General features: G+C 33.6%; 3 protein-coding genes across 5 annotated transcripts; 1 reads left to right on the top strand and 2 right to left on the bottom strand.

Moving 5' to 3' along the window:
* Positions 1–3,839: 3,839 nt before the first annotated feature.
* On the top strand, positions 3,840–6,152 carry LOC107922290 (ABSCISIC ACID-INSENSITIVE 5-like protein 7). Of its 2 annotated transcripts, XM_016852259.2 has the most exons (4): positions 3,840–4,964; positions 5,190–5,261; positions 5,560–5,589; positions 5,769–6,152. In XM_016852259.2, exons 1-2 carry the CDS (start codon positions 4,284–4,286, stop codon positions 5,256–5,258), a joined length of 750 nt encoding a protein of 249 aa, XP_016707748.1. In that variant the 5' UTR covers positions 3,840–4,283; the 3' UTR covers positions 5,259–5,261; positions 5,560–5,589; positions 5,769–6,152. The 2 variants fall into 2 exon arrangements, 1 of the variants encoding a protein (XP_016707748.1); XR_001691227.2 differs by having other exon boundaries at positions 3,843–5,261.
* Positions 6,153–7,278: 1,126 nt separating this feature from the next.
* Positions 7,279–10,275, bottom strand: LOC107922483 (tubby-like F-box protein 8). 2 transcript variants are annotated; one of them, XM_041087479.1, is made up of 6 exons: positions 9,840–10,275; positions 9,646–9,725; positions 8,861–9,285; positions 8,609–8,696; positions 8,118–8,250; positions 7,279–8,042 (listed from the first exon to the last, which is right to left on the bottom strand). In XM_041087479.1, the coding sequence occupies exons 3-6, from the start codon at positions 9,206–9,208 to the stop codon at positions 7,346–7,348; spliced, it is 1,266 nt and encodes a 421-aa protein (XP_040943413.1). In that variant the 5' UTR covers positions 9,209–9,285; positions 9,646–9,725; positions 9,840–10,275; the 3' UTR covers positions 7,279–7,345. The 2 variants fall into 2 exon arrangements, with proteins under 2 accessions (XP_040943413.1, XP_040943412.1); XM_041087478.1 differs by having other exon boundaries at positions 9,949–10,204.
* A 1,338-nt stretch (positions 10,276–11,613) lies between these two features.
* Positions 11,614–14,247, bottom strand: LOC107922484 (WAT1-related protein At1g68170). The gene is made up of 7 exons (XM_016852548.2): positions 13,826–14,247; positions 13,589–13,648; positions 12,976–13,092; positions 12,611–12,860; positions 12,297–12,455; positions 12,036–12,187; positions 11,614–11,946 (listed from the first exon to the last, which is right to left on the bottom strand). The coding sequence occupies exons 1-7, from the start codon at positions 14,017–14,019 to the stop codon at positions 11,733–11,735; spliced, it is 1,146 nt and encodes a 381-aa protein (XP_016708037.1). The 5' UTR covers positions 14,020–14,247; the 3' UTR covers positions 11,614–11,732.
* Positions 14,248–20,309: the final 6,062 nt, after the last annotated feature.

The following is a 20,309-nucleotide window of genomic DNA, read 5'->3' on the forward strand; positions in this document are numbered from 1 at the left end:
TTTGATTGGTACTAACAAATAATAATTTTACATAATTTGATAATTTTACTAACCATTAATACAATTTTTTGACTTAATAATTTTACATTCACATAATGTTAGATTTGGAAAAATATTTTGACTGGTACTAACAATTAATAATTTTATATAATTTGATAATTTTACTAACCATTAATACAATTTTTGACTTAATACAATTTATCAATTAATAATTTCACAAACTTAATTTTTTTACAATTACATTCAACTATTGCGATTAGGGCATGATTGACTTGTATGGCCTGGATTCCTACACCATCCGCACAACTTCGTTTGACTGGCTGTTTCTCGGATATCCATATTGTTATGTTTTCTAGTCGAGCAAGGTCGACCATTTGGTTTGCGACGTAATTCTCTATCCGGTAATAGCTTAAAAGGAGCAAGAGATACGGGCGGCCACTTACGTTCATCTGGGACCGGTGGGAAAACGTATCTCCATACGTTGTACATGTTTTCTAATTTGTACACTTCGTCCACATAACTCATCGGATCCAGACGGAGTTTCTGACAACCTGCAATAACATGAGCGCATGGATAACGAAGTGCATCAAACATCCCACAGTCACAAGTCCTATCTCGCAAGTGTACACGATATTGCCCGCCAACAACACCTTGGTGCGGTCTGTCAAACTCTGTCATGCAAAACCATAAATTGTCTCGATCGTGACACACTGTGTGCATGGTGTTTGCCCTCGCCTTGGCCTTTTTAATTTCTTGAACTACCTTACTGCACCATACATGGCCTCCCTGCATCTGGCCTGCATAACTTGCTGCTCGCTTTGGAAATAGCGCCGCCAAACGAAAATATGTCTCTCGCACAACCGATGTTATCGGTAGATGGCGCGTTCCTTTAAGAACAGAATTTATGCATTCTGCCAGGTTCAATGTCATATGGCCATATCGTAGGCTGCCGTCGTATGCTTGTGCTCACTGTTCGAAACGTATGTTACAAAGGTAGTCCGCCCCTTCTCCGTTTTAGGATCGTAAAATTGCCAACATCTCGTGAAAACGATCTTTATTTATTTCATACCCTGTCAATATAATATCATAGCGAATAATTTATACCACTTCTACTAATAAAACTAATTCAAATTGACAAAACAACTAACACAGATATAGACTAAATACCCATGTTGGTCACTTGTCGTCGTTCGCTCTTAGATGGATATTGCCTGTAGTAGTTCGAAGCAACGTGTCTTAGGCAATATCTATGGTGTGTGCGCTGCCATAGGCTTCCCTCTCGATCAAATGCAACTAGTATACCGGCGCCCCGATCTGAAATAACAAAGATATCAGGTTGGGGGCACATATGCCTCCTTAACCTAGAGAGAAAGAAATCCCAGTCATCAGACAACTCCCCCGGTGTTATTGCAAATGTAATTGGAAGAATTCTCCTACCGCCATTCTGTGCCACTGCAAGCAATAGCCGATGAGTATATCTATCGAACATGAAGGTACCGTCAATTTGTACTAACGGATTGCAATATGGAAATGCGTCTCTGCATTGCTTAAAGGTCCAAAATAGGCGTTTGAACACTTGGCATCCACGTAGCAATCGGCCGTTGTAGTACGCATGTTTCGTTTCAAGGTCTATGATGGCACCGGGGACGTATCTCTCTAGCACCTGACACCACTGCCATATTTCATTATATGAGGTGTCTCACCCACTATGCATCTTCTTCAACGCCTTTTGCTTAGCTATCCAAGCCTTGCGGTAAGAGGGCGTGTACCCCATTTGGCTACGGATATTGGCAATTAACACCGGCACTGAAGTCTTAGGATCTGCTTTTATCGTGGGCAGTATCAAGCTAGCTAACATAGCTGAATCCATTTTGTGATGATCTTGTGAAACACCTACAAAGGGAGTACATTAAATAATGCAACATTGCATAATAAAATTATTATTCAGATACAGTTAATATTGTACCTGCAATATATGTATATGGACCTTTGTACTTTTTTATCTCCCACAACCCTGTCCTTTTCCTTAACGAGGCATAGATTTTCCATGAACATATGCCGTCTTGCACCACACACTTCGCCTCAAACTTATCAGATTTTGATTTAACGACGTGGTAGTTAACGCCATTTTTGATGCTATGTTGTTTCAAAGCACCAATAAAACTATCCTTGTTGGTAAACTGATTACCAACTTCAAGTTCACCGAAATCTACTCCTGAACTTGTACGATCACGCAACAGGTGTGGTAGATCTAGAAACTCTAACGCATCATCTGCAGACAGATCGACATAATGCATGTGCGCTGGAGGTGAGTATGCTCTAAATCGTGAATTTTCTTCCTCATCTAACTCCTGTCAGCATCTTCAGCTTCTGTTGGAATAGGCTTCGGTTTAGAAAATAAGCCAACTTCTGCACCATCCGGCCCGGGCTCTCGAGGTGGATCCACATCAGAGTCATCTTCTAACCCACAATCATCTATAGTGTACGGGGTCCCCTCACCGGTTGACGTCGTAGGGAGTACATCATCCCTTCTTTTGGGCATTTGATAACGTCCCCAATTAGATGTAGATTAACACCCACTAGAACTTGATGCCGCTCCCTAGTACGTATTTCCAGCATCAAACATCGAGCCACCGACGTACATGTCCCATCCATCGACAGAGTGTCTTGCAGGGGATGTGCATTCGACACCGCTACCGAATATGGGCTGTTCCGTATTTTGTAACCCGCTGACCGAGTGTCGGCCAGAGGTGGTGTATACATCTCGAACACCGATCGCTGGTACATCAGTCAGCGATGTAAATTGTACATATAACTCAATATCAGGTGCTCCACTAGCAAGATGAGTCTGCACCATTGCCTCCAAGCTACGAGCACCTTTTATGTCGAACGAATCATATGTCACCGGATCAACAGAAGAACAAAATCGATACGTGATAGACAGAACTTTCATTGGCGTCGTTCCAAAAATTTTACGCCTAATCCTTTTACGAAGTTCTGTCAAATCTATGTTCTGGTTAAAAACTAGTCGCACCGTATTCTCCGACAAAAAAACAACACCATTCTCGGTGATTTGAAACTCTAACCTTCTTAGCCTCTCTAAATTGTTTCTACTGTGACTTATGCATTCTGAGAACATTTTCTACCTAATTTATAGCCTTAGCCCAAACATGCTACTGTAGCAAAAGCGCGTCCACGAGGGCGCGGTTTTACAAATTCTTCTCAAATAGCATCCTGCTAGAAGCGATTTTATATTATTTGCTCAGAAACGTCAAAAAAATTATTTCTTACATGACTTACTGTAGCAAAAGTGCACTGACGAGGCCGCGATTTCACAAATTCTTCTCAAATAGCATCATGCTAGAAGCGATTTTATACTATTTTATCAGAAACGTCAACTCGAAATTATTTCTTCCAGGACCTAAAAACCCTTAAAAGCTTGAACCCTAAACCCTAAAAGCCAAAAAAACCTAATGTGGGAAAAATCGCAAAATCGCGTCCACTTCAGCAAGATGTCGGGTACGCGCCAGGAAATCGCGTCCACGTTGTAGAAAAATGACTATTCCGGTAAATAATTAAATAATGGGCCTATTTCGGTAATTTAAAAAAAAAATTTATTGGTAAATTGCCCGTTTAATTCACTACTGCTTAGACTTGTAAGAAACCGTATAGTTGTGTCGGGACGGCAGAATCAAACTAAAGAAAAGAAGGGCAACCAAACGTTGTGTTGCCATTTCCAACAGCGCGTGTTCTGCACACTCTTTGAAGAAAAGTGTAAATAAAAAAGAGATGGTGCATGCATATGAAATATGAAATATGAAATAAAATACAAACGTGTAGTTGACAAATAAAATGGATTTCTTGGAAGTTAAGGCGTTAACTTTAATCTTTGGCGTCTCTCTCCCATCCCTCAAACCACTGCCAAATTGCAACACTTTCCCTTCCTTCCTCTGTTTTATTTCTCTTTAAATTTTACTTTTTCTATCATTCAATTAAATAATAAAAATTTCCATATAAATAAAGTGGTGAGGTCACGTTATCCATCTCGTAGGTTCCTCTGCTTCCTTTCTATTTAAACTGTTGTGGTCACCCCCCCCCCCTGCTTTGTTCTGTTCTGTTCTGCTCTGCTCTTCAACTTTTGCCTTTCTTTCATTTCTCAAACTAATTCCTTTATTTTCAAAGTCCTATTTTTCCATCCAATCAGCGGAAATAAGAAGAAAAAAGATACACTGTGAGCAAAGGAGCGGAGAAAAAGCTGTGAAATATCCCGGGGGGGAAGCGTCATGGCGTCCTCTAAGGTGATAACGACAACGTCACAGACCAATCCTGATCTGCCACGTCAGCCATCTCTATGCCCTTCGCTCTCCACTCTCCTCGCCGACCTTCAGAACCAACAAAACAATCAAAACCAATCCCAGAACGGCCTTGGTTCCATGAACATGGACGATCTGTTGAAAAACATCTGCTCCTCCCCACCACCACCGCCACCTACTTCCGATTCACACCCGCAGTTTGCCGGCGTGTCCATCTCATGCGAAGGTAGTTTCTCGCTCCCGAAGGATGTGGCGAACAAGTCCGTCGACGAGGTTTGGAAGGACATCGTTGTCGGTGGCGACGATAAGAGACAGGGGAATCCACCGGTAGGTATGACTCTGGAGGATTTCTTGACGAAAGCTGGGGCGGTTAGGGAAGAGGATGTCAGGGGAGTTGTTAATCAGGTGGGAGTAGGTGCAGGGGTTTATCCTGTTGACCCGGCCGTTATCAACGGTGGTGGAAATCATTTTTCGGCGTTCGGAAACAGCGGTGGCGTTGATCATCAGAGGTTGGTGGCGGTGGCAGGTGGAGGCGCTAGAGGAAAGCGACGCGCCGTGGAGGCACCGCCTTTGGATAAAGCGACTCAGCAGAAACAGAGGCGGATGATAAAAAACAGAGAATCTGCAGCTAGATCCAGAGAACGCAAACATGTCAGGCTTTCTTTTCTCAAAATCTGTTTGGTTGCCGAGAAAATGGAGAGAAATAGCACTTGGTTTAATGTCAATCCTATTAATTGCTTTTTCTTCCAACTTTAAAATTTCTATCCTGCAATTGGACAGTTAATTCAAGTTATGATGTTGGAAGATAGATTTCCCCCCTTGAATTCGATAACTGATTACTTTCCCCTTTGTGCCGCTTTATTTGTTGATACATAGGCTTATACGGTTGAATTGGAATCACTGGTGACACAATTGGAAGAAGAAAAAGCCCGGTTGCTGAGATAAGAGGTATATAGGCCGCAGTATATATGATCTTAGACCATAGTTTTGAAGAATTTCAGTTGCTGCTAAGCTTATTGATTAAAATTGCAATGTTGTCTAAATTATGCTAATAAACTGTTGAGATATTGAAATGATGTATGAAGCCTAGTATAATGAATCATATCATTACATGAGCTGAAACATTTGAGATTCCCCCCGCTTTCCTTTTTAGTCAAGTAGTTAATAGATACCATTCATATTGAAGAATGTCTGAATCATCATTATATGGATGTTTTCGTATTGATTTCTCGATTTACTTTTGCAGGCTGAGCTGAACAAGGCGAGGTTTAAGCAGGTATGCCTCTTCGTCTGACCATTTTAATTCCATTATTATGTTGCTTCAAATGCATAAATCTTGTAATAAAATGTTTTGAGTAGATCATTGGTTAATTTGGGTTTTATATGATGACAAATGTATGACATGAAAAATGACGCCATTGTTGGCAATTCTGATGCCTACATCTTGAAATACAGCTGATGGAGAACCTGGTCCCTGTTGTGGAGAAACGAAGACCACCTCGAGTTCTTAGGCGAGTTCATTCTATGCAATGGTAAATATAGTAGCTCATCTTCTTTTTTCATTAATGTAGATGACAAGAAGAAACAAAAAGCTTTGAAAAAAGGAGTGGGGAAGTAGAAGTTTGTTGAAGCATTTGGGGCTTTGTTTTTTGGCATAGAATCCCATTACAGTTGAACTTATATACTTTTGGGTATTTTGCTAAGATAATGTAAATAAGACACAAGTTCATTTGTGTAAAGTATCCTTATTCCCTGTAATTCTGTCGGATAGTAGGGCTGTGAACTGATCCTCTATACAAACATGTGGTGGTGAAATTCATGAGAATATTCGAAGTGGAAGTACTCGTGCTCACTGCCTTTTTTTTCTTTTTGGGTCATGATATGCATAAAAGAGCTTCATAATAAAAGCTGAGCATGGTGCCATTAACCGGTGTTTGTGCTAAAAATGTAATACAATTTAATGGATGCCAACAAATCAAGATTGTCAGTTTGTTTTTGTACTTTGTATATCTTCATATTCTACCAAGATTTTGTCTGTAGTCGCATTGTACCCAGATTTAGACCAATAAAATTCGATTTAATTTAAAGAAACCCAAGAAAACTTCAAATTTTAAATTAACTTCAAAACTGATTCAAGTTATTTTAATTCAAGTGGAGTTTTGTTTTTTAATTTAATGCAAATATTCTTGATGATTTTTAAAATAATTAAGCAAATTGGTGCGTCTAAACCAATCATATTTGTAAATGTATATATATAATTCAATTAAATTCTTCAAAATTTGGAAAAGGAATTCCTAAAATTACAAAAACTAAGAAAGTAATAAAATGACTAATGTATTTAAAAATAAAAATAATAAAATTTCCAAAGTTATTCAAAAATGCAAATAATTCTAAAAATCTTAGAAATTTTCATTAAAATTTATAAAATATATAATATGAAAAAAAAACATTATAATTTTTTTAAAGTTCTCAAATGTATTTTACCTGCTCTTGCTTGAATTTTAATGAGATTGTCAATAATTTGACTTGTTTTTTAGTTTAATTCTAATAAATTTATTCAATTTGACTCAAATTTTGAATATTCACTCAACTTAATTTGCAAAAAAACTGGATTAAATTTAGTTGGCAAAATAAGATTCAACTTACCAGATTGCCTGTCTGTTTTAGCACTTGTTTGTATTTATACAGGTATATTTTAATATATCGTTTCAAGTTTATTATATTTTAAAATGTTTTTATAATTATAATTTACTTTCTATTTCCATAATATCTAAATATGTTTCAATTATAGATCTACAAGTATGTTTATATGCAAATATAAATTTTATATTTATTAATTAAATTTAATAACTTATTAAATTATTTAAAAATAAAAAAGATTTAAGAGAAGTTGGCTTACAAGTTACAAGCAACCCCAAGACAAGGAAATGGCAAAAGCAAAGATGAAAATGGAGAATAGCAAAAAGAAGAGAAAGTTGAAAGATTTGTCATTCATCTTTTTATGTGTTCCGATGGTCACAAATTTTAGCATTTTATTCACAAGCTAATTTCGTGTCAAAGCTGCTGAGGCAGATTGCAAAAGCCTGAAATGCAGATAGGGGATATCGATAATCCATGGTGAACATATCTTTGCCAACCTTCCCAAACTGTAGGATTACCTTATCCATATCGGGTGGGGCAGGGCCACTGGATGCTGGTTGCGTGGCAGCGATCAACTGAAAGTTCTTAACGGACGCAACCGTTACCCGGCCGCGGAAATTCAGGCACCAACACTGTAATTGCTCATGCCATCGAGGGGCCTTGTTTTTGAGGATCAAGGGTCTCATATTCCCATCTCCATCATCTTTATGAGACACACCAACATCTGAAAACCGAGAGCTGCTAAACTCGACCGAATGATCAAGAGACTTAGAAAAGGAAATGCTCCTGAATGAGTCCTCCAAAGGGTGACGAAGAAGCTCTGGCTGGCCAGGGACTGAACCACCTACACCAAGAGCTGAGGCCGGAATAGAATGCATAATACAATGCATCTTCCGTGGGCCACGGGTACCAAGAACATTTAGTTCGTAACTAATCTGAGCTATGTTATAGCTGCCCGTAGGGACTTTAGGGGAAACTTTCTTGGAGTAAAATCTTCGACTCGTTCGGCCTGGTGGAGGAACATGAGAAGAGGCAGTATAGGCAGGCTGGGTATCGTATATTATGAATTTCGTGCCAAGGAAGTTTGACCTGAAACGGAAAAAGGAATTAGCTTACGGAAATGCTATATTTACAGTAAAATGTGAGTTCCATTCACATTCATACCTCAGCTTCCCGATGTAACTGCTGCTTGATCTTGAAATGTTGTCAGCATTCATAGAAATTATATACTCAGTGGAAGTAGTCCTGCGTGTCCTTTGTGCCGAAAGAAGGAATTTCCCATTTTCAACTAGTAAGGCTACAAAAGAGAGTAATAAAATGAAAAATAGAGGTGAGTGTAGCCGGAAATAAGGTTGAAAATTTGAAAAGCAACGTAAGGCACATAAGCAGGCCGGTGGATGTAGATAGTCTTCTCTTGACTGCAAACCAGTTTCATATATATCGAATAATTTATCAAATAGTCATTAATGATACTCAGCCTATGTATTCAAGCATGAAATATACAGTTATGCAAACAAGTCGAATCACATTAAAATTACAGCATGCAATACTTCATGATACACATGCATTATCACAATAAGATTAATAACTTGATCAAATCTACGTTTAACAAAGGCAACTTAATTCAACAAATGGTTGCTGAGAATCATGCTTACCAGGGCTAAGACACAGAAAGAGGTGGTATGTCAGTTTCGATTTATCCCTTTTTATGAAACACTGGATAATCCCATCACGTGGCCCGGGCTGAAATGTCAAACAAGACAGTTAAAAGTTGCATTCTCAAGTTTTAAATATAGTAAGAATTGGTTACATGTTTCAGCATAATCTCCACATAAATGCAAAGATACAGAATTGCAGTAAATTTGAATTGGAAGGAGACTGATCTATGTTCAATCCAGTCATCCTACCTGCTTTAGAGACACCGGGAAAGTAAGCTTCCCGCAGAATTCAGGACTCTTAACAATGTCTTTGCAGATGACTCTCCATGATTGGCAAACTGAAGCACATGCGACAACACTCTTTCGTGCAGGCCATGTGCTCTCACTCTCTTCCAACCTCTTGATCACATCAGTAAGCAGCTCGGGAGGGAGATTAGCCCAACGGCCGTTCTGAATTACAAGCGGCTCATCATGCAGATCATGTAAAGCACCATGAGATTTTCCTCTATGATGCCCCACCAATCTAACATCAAAACTCCGCCTAGATAAGCTCCCAAAACTATCCCTCACATCACGAACTATGCTACGGAACGACATTTCTGGAGTCAGTTCAATTGCAATGCCGGTTGGGAAGATTTCTGATTATAATACTGTCGCTGATTATGTGCCAGTGGCTGCCCATAAAACAAACAACTCAGTTCCCACAATAAAGCACCAAGTTATGAAGAAAAGAGAATATAAAAGATGCCAAAGAGATAAAACCTAAGGCAAATGAAACCCCAGGAACCTAAATAGCCAGAAATTTAACCATCTAACAAGCAACAACCCATTTACGCAAGATCAAGTTTAAATCCTAGAGTCGTAGAACTAGGCACCTGTGATTATACTTGTAAAAAAGAACAACGTATATTTGATGACTTCAATGTGTTCTCATCAAATATTTTCCATAAATGGGAGACTACAGAATTATCTCACCCAAAGATATAAGCTGCATACAATAAATTATGCAAGGAAAAAAGTAAAAAATAATTTACCTTCCAAAAATGAAGACCTCAATTTCAGAGATGAATCTAATCAAACCGACGTAGTTTTAGTCTCAGAACCCACCACAGATCTGCAAAAAGAAAAAAGATAAAAATTTGTAAACAAACCCAGATTAAAAAGAACAAAAAAAAAAGATTTTTAAGAAAATTTTGACGAAGTAGGATGTGATCTGTGATATATCTACCTGAAAACATGCAGCGAATCCTAAAACAAGATCAAAGAAAACCCAGACAACTTTTCCACATAACAGAACGGTGGGAAAAAAGAGTCAGAACTAAACAGAGTTTTCTTACTTTCTCTTTCTTCTCAACTTTTTCTCGCTATCAGACGAGGATTCCAGATTCATAATAAATTTAGCTGAGCAGCCAACAATTGAACTTTTAAGGGGAAAACAACAATGAAAAAGGGTGATCTAATCTTTCAGTTCTGATTTTAGTTCTTAGGTGGTTGATAATAAATATCTTGGTGCATCATGTCTGAGCTACAGAGCTGAAAAGCAGGCTCCAACCAACGACTAAATGCCCCCCTTTGACTTTTCCCATTGCGCTATCTGACCGACGGAAACTGCTATGTCGTTTCTCGCATACTAAACAAAACAAATTAATTAAAGGATTTAATGCAACTTCTTCACTTCATTTCGTTGGTATTTGAATTTGGAAAGTAAAATTATATTTTTATTTTTAGAAATATAACATTTAATTTAAATTTTATAAGAAAATTAAAAGATATTAAAAATTTCAAAAAAAATATAAAAATACAAAAGCAAAATTCAACATAATTAATGTGTTATAAAAATACAAAAACACAACAACATCATATTCTTCCAACTAGAGGTGTCTATGGATTAGGTAGGGTCGAGCTGAGACCTAATTTCAAAATATTTTTCAAGTCTAAACCTATTTTCAAGCCGGTACAAACTGTTCAAAAAGCCCATTTTACTATTAAAATTATACTTTTTATAATTAAATTTTTATTTAAAAATATTTTTATTTTTTAAATTAAATTTAGGTTAGGTTGAACCGTACAAAAATCTTTGTTCAAGCCCAGCACTTGGACAAGTCCACTTTCAACAAAATAATGTTACAAGAGACATAAATCTAACTCGTCAATACACAATAACTCAATATTAACTACACCCAAACATTCTATATGTACATTAATAGAAGCATTTAATTATAAAAGCATGAAGAAAGGATTAGATAAAAATATGATATGTTGAATAACTATCAACAAAAGCATTGATTAAGCACTTAATATTCATACTCAACATCAAATTCGAAGTCTCTCTTTTTAACTCCCAAACCAACGTGAAGAGAAAATGATGAAATCTTGTTTTAAGGATTAAAATCCAAAGAAAAGGATTAGAACTGAAATCAAAGTTTATATCAATAAATTCTCAAGAACACAAGTTCCTCTTCTTCACACCAAAACCAACGGCATTATGGAAAAATGAAGAAGAAGCTTGGTTTTTTTTAGTAAAGCAATAGATAGAAATTTGACTTACCAAACTGAAATGAAATCAAAAGTTGAAAATGAAATTGAGAGAAAATTTGGGAAAGTTTTGAGTAGAAAAACCAAAGCTATCGTGAAACAAAGTCTCTCATCGTTCCCTCCCTTGAAATTTTCCAAGTGGGTATTTTGCTTATATACCCTTGGACTAATTACCACAAAAGAACCTCCTCTCATTCTAGTCCTCAGAATTTCCAATTCCTTAAAACCCAGCAATTAATGAAACTTGGGAATAATATATTCAATTGAGACCAAAATTATTTCGATACCCATTCTTTGAATCCTCTCAATTTAGTTTCCACACTCTTTAGTGGCTCTCCCACCACCTTGTATAGCTTAATTTTTGTATCAATTAAAACTTACACATAAATATTTTGTCACTTCACTTTAATCTAATTTTTTAATTAAAAAAGATTTAGATTTATTAGCATTAATAAGAATTAATTTAAAGTTGTAAAGTTGATATTATTTTATTGACAACTTAATTAAGAGTCATCGATTGATCATTTTGCCACAACATTGAATAAGCATATACTGGGAAGTTTCTGCCATTTTTCACAATTGAATCCTATTTCATTGGTGAATCTTTACTGACAAAAACACTGTTGCCGTTGTTAGTAATACAAGGGTTGTTGTCTAAAGAAGAAGTAACAACAATCTCGATAGTTTTCTTTTCTGGAGAAGTGATTGATGCCACTAACTTATTCACCACCTTCGTCTCCTTGGCTTTTCCCCATAACACAACATAAAGTCCCATCACAATTAGCACTGCTCCAATTATGCTGTAATTGCACAAAAGAATTTCAAACGATTTTTTGTTTTATATATCCTATAACCAAATATTTTTGCATTATATATTACATTTACTTACCTTCCAAGGTAGAGCTTTTCTTCAAGAAATAATGAGCCTGCAAGGGCCACTAAGACCACCATTAAAGGGCTGAAAACAGACACATAAAGTGGACCTTTCATCCGCACACACCAAGAGACCACGCTAAACACTAGCCCTGATGCTAAAATTCCCTGCAACAAATAACAATGAATGAACAAAAACTCTCCAAATTCAGACATAAAGCTAAAAGAACCCAATTACTTAATGATTTAGCTTCAATAATTACTGTAACTAACAGACCGAGTAAGCAACAGTGAGAAGCCTAATATTCCAGCCTAATTTCCACTGATTCATGTCCTTTTCCATGCACAGTGCAAAGACAACTGCTTGTATGGTTCCGATGATGCATATCAATGCGGTGCTTGAGTAATAACAAGGGTAGTTTTCGCTCATTTTAGCCTATAAAACAATCAAACTTCATGGCTTTAGATATAAAAAGGAATGTTGTATCAAAGAAGAAAACAAAAGAATTGCGTATACTTAAAAGGTCAAACTATGTTATAATCCATATATTATGTGTAAATTACAGACCCTGATGTAAATAATCAAATTACCTGAATGTTCAACCAAAGAGAGTAACTGATGCAGCTAGTGAGAGCTAGCAAAGCGCCCAACAGATGGTGGTTGGTAGAAGGTGCATTTGAGGAGATAGGTCCATGAGAAAGAAGAAGGTGAAAATGGGTTGATCCCATATTAATTTGGAGTCCTTTGTAAAATGTGAGTAGCATTGCCCCACCTATTCCAATTACCGTTCCCAACACCTTTGCCCTCCCTGCCATTGTTCTAAAACCTAGCTTTTCCAATCTGTCATTAAATTGGGTATTGGACCCATCAAAGTTTTAATTAGCGCATTGGATGGCAAGCAGCATGCTTGAGTCAAAAGAAGCAAATATGTATGTATGTATGTATGTATGCATACCCCATAATGATGGCCATAATGAAAGTTATAGCTGGAGTGAGATTAGCCATGGCGGAAACAAAAGTCGCGGATGTCAAAGCCATGCTTTCCATATACAAATTTTGAGATAGCGTACCCCTGTAAAAATGCAAACAAATTAGACTAGAGATCAAACGCTATTCACTTTCAGCGCATCCATAATAGTAATTATTTGGAGAAACGTTCCGTGCTGAAATTTTAAGAACGAAAGATCGTCGCCCGACGGCACTGGTCGCCTTGGGGGGGGATGCTTGCGGTGACTATCACATTGGATAGAGAATCCAGTTGAGAGAGAAATTGTATAAATGGGAAGTTCATCGTATGTATATTATATTAGAAAATTAACTTTAGAACGTTAATTAAATTTAATAAATTATGATAAATAAAATAATATTATTTTATTCAACTGTAAATCAACATGGAAAAAATTAATTCTGATAAAGCCATATATATATATATACCCCCACTACTATATTCCCAATCAACCCAACATCTTAGTGCTTATTCTGAATAACCGCTACATTACCTCTTCATTTCATTCCAAAAGCAATGTTAGATTTGAAGTAAATAAACCTGGTAAAACAACTTTACTTACCCAAGTAACGCACAAAGAAATGCTTGAAGAAGTATAGTCCAAGTCAGTTTTGGCCTTTCCCTGCGCAACAACCATTGCAAAAACCAAAGTGAATAATTACCATCTTATATAATTTCCTTCAATCAGTGTAAAAATCTCTGCTATTTGAATCTTGAAGAGTGAAAAAACCAAAGTTTAAAATTCTACTATTCTGATTATGCTTAGAAAGCTTGAAAAAATGAAGAAAAAGAGCGAAACCTGTCAACAAGGAGAGCAAGAGGAACCATAACAGCAGTGGCGAATAAGAATCTGTAAGCCACGATGATCCTTAAACTCATTCCATCATTTGCAGCCAATTTGTAAAGCACATTAACCCCAGCAAATATGACTTGAATCACCACCATCAACATTGCATGCTTTAGTCCATGCAAAATCTTAATAATCTCTCCCATTCTTTTTTTTTTTAAAACAAAAACCACCCAAGTTGAAAGCAAGCTTTTTGTAGACAATCCTTGGTAAGTAGCTTAGCTAGGGTGACGGTTGTGTGAAAGGAAATGGAAGGTGAGAGATCGGAATTTATAAGCTATAAAAATTCACTGTATATATGTAGTGCCATTGCACGCGCTGTGTTTCCCCGCTTTAAACGTAAGCCTTCACTTTGCTTTTCAACCCCCTTTTTTTTTTTTCCTTCATTTGGTGCCCTTTTGCCAAGCTCCACCTTCCCTTATATGTCAAGCTTGGGAACTGGGATACCTAGCAATCTTTTTGTCAATTAGTAACGTTATCTATATTTTGTTGACACGCACTCTTTTCTCTAATTTTAAAAATGGTTAAATTTTAGTTTTTGTATTTTTTTAAGTTTAAATTTAAGATCAATCTCTGTAATTTAATTTTTAACATAATTTAACCTATATGTTTTTATAATATTATTAATTAATCCAAATAATCAATTTCGTTAACATTATAACACAATGGTCAAATTTCAATTTTGACCCTAGACTATGTTGAAGCTTATTATTTAATCTACATACTTCATTTTTGTATGATTTAGTCCCTCTACTTTTATAATGTCATTAGTTAGTTTAATTAAATAGTTAATATTGTTAACTATTTCAATACATAATTTTTCTTAAAAGCACTATTTCAATCAAAAAATTATTTTATAATGACAATTTCAAAAGAGTGCTTTTAAGGAAAAATCATAACCAATATTTTCAAAGTTATTTTTATTGTTAAATGATTAACAAGTAAATAATTTTTAATTTAAAAATGTCACACCAGAGAATTTAATAGAAAAAATTTAACGGCGATAACAACTGGACTTAAATTTTTAAATCTAAAAAATAGAAGAATTAAATTTTTAAAAATAAAAATAGGGAAGCTAAATTCTAAATGTACGAACTATATAAAAACTTAGAGCATATTTTAACCTTCAAATTTTTACTCTCTAATTTAACACAAATGAAGATGATGCATTAAGAGAAGCAATATAAATTTCACATCTAAAACCATTTAAGTCAAAACCAACAAATTTATGATTCAATTATTACTTTTAGATTTAATTGTGATCTGAGTCCTTGTCATCTTCACAAGTTTGAAATTTTAGTTTCTCTAGTATTTCTATTTCAAGAATTTTAATTTCAATGCTTTTTTTATTTAATAATTAAACCCAATTTATAAGATCATCAAAGGAGTTCCATTCAATTTAATTATAGAGTAAACTATACAGGTAGTCACTTTATTATGAGTAAAATTTTTTAGTTACCTTACTATGGAAAGTTAAAAAATAGTCACCTAATTATTTGATTTTTTTTTTTCATTTTTGATCACCATCGTTAAATGACTAATAGAAAGATGGCATGTGCTTTTAAAATTGGTATAATAACAACTTTAACTTTCAACATTTATATATTGTGTCAATTTAAACTTGATTTTAAAAAATTAACTCTCGACATTTACACATTATATAATTTAATAAAATTTATGCTTGAATTGTTCAACAACCCAAAATTTGAAAAATAACCAATTCAATTCATTGAAAATAAAAAACTACCCACTTTGTGGATCAACCTAAATTCAAGTCTAATAGCTTCAAAAAATAATAATAATAACAACTTTTGCTTTGCTTTATCAACAGAAGACGACTCAGGCTAATAAAAAATGAGTCAAGTTTTTAACCATTTGAAGTATAATGAAGGAAACGTATTTGGTTATTATCTAGTTTAAATATAAAAATAAGTTAAAAAATATATATTTTTGTTTCTGGTTCTAATTTATACATTGTGTATTGAATTATATTTTCATGTAAAAAAAAGATAAAATTAAGTAGTTGTAAATATTGAGGGCCAAATTTTTAAATAATAAGACTAAATTGAAACAATGTGCAAACATTGATAACTAAATTTATTCTTATACCTATTTTAAAATTTGCCACGTTACCTTTCCATTTGCTACCTAACGGTTGGTGACCCAAACAGAAAAAATTCAAATAATTAGATGACTAAAAAAAATATTGATAATCGAATGACTATCAATATAATTTAGTATTTAAAATAATGTCTGACATGACAAATTTAAACTTGTGTGAAAGCCATGTAAACAATTTATTTATTTTTTACCAATTTTCATTGTACTTTTTTTGAAATGGTGCTAAATAGCCTTACAACCTCATATTTTATATTTTTATTTGACTTTTCACATTGTGATATTAGCAACGTGAGAAAACTTTTTATTTTAAAATTGTCACATCATCTAATCTAAAGTCTTTTGAAAATATTGTGAATTAGGTTTTAATTATTAAATTAAACTAAATTCCTAAAATTAAAAATAAATAAATTATATTTCAAATCTACACAAAAGTACAAGGATTGAAAGCACAATTAAATCTTTTTTTTTAGTTACAATTAAAATGGTTTAACCAACACTTTGTGTTGAGCTAATTATTTTTGAGGCAAATTATATAGAAAAAAGTTGAAGGTTAAAGTATGTTCTAAGTCTTTATATTTTTCATACATTTTAATTTAGTCTTCATGCTTTTACTTTTAGGAATTTAGTTTCTCTATTTTTTTAATTTAAAAATTTAGATCCAATTGTTGATATCGTTAAAATTCTCCTGTTAAATATGCCAGTGTGACATTTTAAAACTAAAAAAAAAAATACTCACTTAGTAACCATGTAACAAAAATTGACATAGTAATGGATTTGAATTTAAAGCGAATTGTTGTGTTAATAGTTCTTAAAAATTCATGCCAATATTGTAATAAGAATAAAGTATTTGGATCAACTAATGATATTTCAAAAGTTGAGGCACCAAATTATGCTCAAAATTAAAGTATAAAGATTAAATCTCAAATTTAAACGTAATATAGGGACCAAAACTAAAATTTAACCATTATTATATAATATAAAAAGGGTAAATTTCACCCAAGGTCACTAAACTGTTAATAAGTTTACGTTTTGGTCACTCAACTTCAAAAAGTTACAAAATAATCACTAAACTATTTGCAAAGTTTTCACTTAAGTCAATGAGCTATTAAAATCGTTGTTGTATAGCATTCTCTATTCGCATTGCTTGCACCAATCGAAAGCTCTCTTTCCCTCCACTTCTACTATTCAATTTTTTTTTCATGAAACAGATTTGAACGTAACGTATCTGCGAACCAAAATCCAAACAGCTTTCTTCTCTGATCTCCGACATTGACCATACTAATTCTTGAATGAGTACTGATCTACCATACTAATTCTCGAATTGTTGTTTAAAAAAGAAACTTAATAACCTAGTGATCTAAATAAAAAAGTTTTGAATAGTTCAATGACTTAAATAGAAATTTTTGGATAGTTTAATGACTATTAAAAGGACAAAAACTTTAATTAACAGGTGGCGCGTAGAGAAAACTTATGTGCTTCCTTTTATTAAAAAATAAATCTTTAAGGATAAATGTAATATAAGGACTAAAATTGAAATTTTACCTTCATTATATAATATAAACAAGACAAAAGCTTTAATTAACATGTGTCCCACAAGGAAGGCCTATGTCCTTCCTTTTATATAGGGTGTAGAGGTAAGTGAGGGTGTGTAGATACGTGGGATGATTTATGAATAAAGTATAAAAGAAAACAATTTATTTGAGTTAGAAAATAAATAAATAGAAGTTTAATACATTATTTGGTATTATAGTATTTATATTTGTTTTGTATAATATAATATTTATATTTAATAAATGCTATATATTTTGGTACTTGAATGTAATAATGTTAATTTTTTATTATTTAATTTAAAATTTAGGTTGATTTTATGTAACTCCATAATTAGTTAATAATACTAGCAATTCATTTTCAATCAACTCTAAAATTTAATAAATCCATAATTAACATTAAATTTATTCTATTAACAACAACACGCTACTAATATTAACAAAAATCTAAAACTTGAATTAACATTAAAAGGCTAACAGTCTTACATTTGGGTAAAAAAATGTATAATTTCTACCAAATATAAATATGGTATTGCACCAAAAATAACACAAGTACCAAATTAGAAAAAATTTTAAATTTGAGTACCAAACAGAATATTAAGCCATAAATAAGTGACCTCTCGAATTACTATTTAACCAACTAGCTGCGGTGTTGTAATTAATTAAATGGAACGAATTTCCCACACGTGTGAATGTCTTTTAATTGATGTCCGTATTTTAAAACACGTGGATAAATGCATGGTGTGGCAGTTCTCATGGTTCACCCACGTTAGTGGGGTGCGCAGTCTGTACGACAGTAGGTTCTAATTAGATACTTTTGTCGGGGAAGAGAGGGTCTAATTGTGTCCCTCAGTCCTTGTACTCTTTCAGATTTTTAAATTTAATCCCTTGATTTAAAAATTAAAGTTGGAGATATAACTCTTATCAATTAATTTTCGTTAAATATAGACATATATTATCAATTAAAGCTTTAAATATTAAAATGTCACATATTTAAATTAAGGAGATAAATTTTTAGAATTAAAATTTTAAAAGTTGAAAGAGTAGAAGTAGTAGAGGCAGAATTAAACCAAGTAAAAAAAGTTGTACTGCACCGTTTAGGTATGTTTGGAAGGCAAGAAAAGGAAGGAAAAAGTTAAAAGTGAAAACATAAATTATAATAAAGAATATATTATTAAATTGTTGAAGGCCATGTTGATGCATGAATAGAACACTTGTTTATTGTTTAGATATCACATGACATGTATTAATTAATTAATTAAGGTTTAATATCATTGTTAATCAGATATTTTACACACACTAAAAAGGTCTTGGGCTGTTCTTTTCGTTAATATTTTATAAACAGTTAAATAACACTTTTCATAGAAAATGGAGCGAGCAAAATCTGATTTTCATTCTCTCTTTTCTTTTCCAATCAGGGGAAAGGAAGAATTCATAAGTTAAAAGAATCATGCTGGACATTTGATATTATAGCAATTAGGAGTGCACTTTTATTCAATTTTATAAAAGTGCATTTTTCAATTTTATTCAAATTTAAAAAGATTTCAACTCGAAAAATAACTTTAATTCCAAAAAGAAAATTTAAATTTGAAAAATTTAGTCAAAAGAATCCGAATCCAAAAGTAACCCAATACTAAAAAAAATAATTAATTGTAATTTTTAAGTATTATAAAATGAAATTTAAACTTAAAAAAACAAGTGATAAATTTTGATTAAGGAAATAGAGATTATATGTGTCGAGGGGCATGGACCAGGGTAGGGAAATTCTGATATAATTGTTATTGCAGTTTTAAGCACATTTAAAAATAGAAAAAATGGAGTTGAAGTCGTCCTTCCTTATCTTAGAAAAAGATTTGGAATGAAGCAAACATGAAAACTTTTAATATTCCCTGTTACTATTGGAAAGGGAGGTTAGTTTTACCATAAGAGTCCAACTGGTGGCTAACATGGTTGACAAATTAGACAAGTAATGGAGAGTATTAATTTAAAGGTTGCATTTTCCACTACCCCACTTACTTCCTTTTCTATCTCATATTTCTAGTTATAAATTAATGGGGTTTGCACTCAATTAACTAGTACGAGAGTGGGAATATTATATCATCTATGGGGAAATTACAATTAATTATTTGAAAACCACATACCCACGATTTATTAGTGCTCTAATCCCAAAGATTAACTGGTTATTTAGTACTAATTAATCCCAAAAGAAGTCCTCTGAAAGGTAGCTGTAATATTTTAAAATTGGTTCTCATCGTGTATAAAATGTACAGCGAAAGACACATCTATGATACTGTTGATTTGCTGAGAAAAGTTCAATTAAAAGACCACATAAGTTTGATTGGATCTGCTAATTATTCATCATGACAAATACCGAGATTTAAGTTTTATCAATATTCTCACATGATATGTGAGTTTCACTTTATTAAAATCAGTAACGCATCTCAACTTTAAAGTAGTGATAATAACAATATGTTTTTGTTGGTACGATCGATAAAAATTAAATCTTTCAAAGTTTGTGATTGTCCATCTCAATAATGCTCTCTTTAGAATTCAACCTTCAGCACCCATCGCTCATTAGTAATGATAGTAACAACATATTAATCCTTGAACAATTTTATCATATATTTTTAAGTATCTTCTTTTCTACCTTGTACCAAAAATAAAGGAAATATTCTTATGATTATTAAATTATCAATTAAAATAATGATAAATTTTACAAATATAAATCATAAATTGACTTCATTTCTCAATAGAATAAGTTAACAACG

The sequence above is a fragment of the Gossypium hirsutum genome, chromosome D01 (genome assembly GCF_007990345.1).
Source record: "Gossypium hirsutum isolate 1008001.06 chromosome D01, Gossypium_hirsutum_v2.1, whole genome shotgun sequence".
NCBI lineage: Eukaryota > Viridiplantae > Streptophyta > Magnoliopsida > Malvales > Malvaceae > Gossypium > Gossypium hirsutum.

Bases quoted from the DNA above. Each gene is read 5' to 3' on its own strand.
- LOC107922290 (XM_016852259.2), top strand. From the start codon at position 4,284: ATGGCGTCCTCTAAGGTGATAACGACAACGTCACAGACCAATCCTGAT. The intron at 4,965-5,189 runs GTCAGGCTTTCT...GTTGATACATAG, and splicing joins GATCCAGAGAACGCAAACAT to GCTTATACGGTTGAATTGGA.
- LOC107922483 (XM_041087479.1), bottom strand. From the start codon at position 9,208: ATGTCGTTCCGTAGCATAGTTCGTGATGTGAGGGATAGTTTTGGGAGC. The intron at 8,251-8,608 runs GTAAGCATGATT...TCTCTTTTGTAG, and splicing joins CTTTCTGTGTCTTAGCCCTG to CCTTACTAGTTGAAAATGGG. The intron at 8,043-8,117 runs GTATGAATGTGA...TTTCCGTTTCAG, and splicing joins AGTTACATCGGGAAGCTGAG to GTCAAACTTCCTTGGCACGA.
- LOC107922484 (XM_016852548.2), bottom strand. From the start codon at position 14,019: ATGGGAGAGATTATTAAGATTTTGCATGGACTAAAGCATGCAATGTTG. The intron at 13,649-13,825 runs GTTTCGCTCTTT...GTTGTTGCGCAG, and splicing joins CTTGCTCTCCTTGTTGACAG to GGAAAGGCCAAAACTGACTT. The intron at 12,861-12,975 runs GTATGCATACAT...ATTTAATGACAG, and splicing joins ATTATGGCCATCATTATGGG to ATTGGAAAAGCTAGGTTTTA.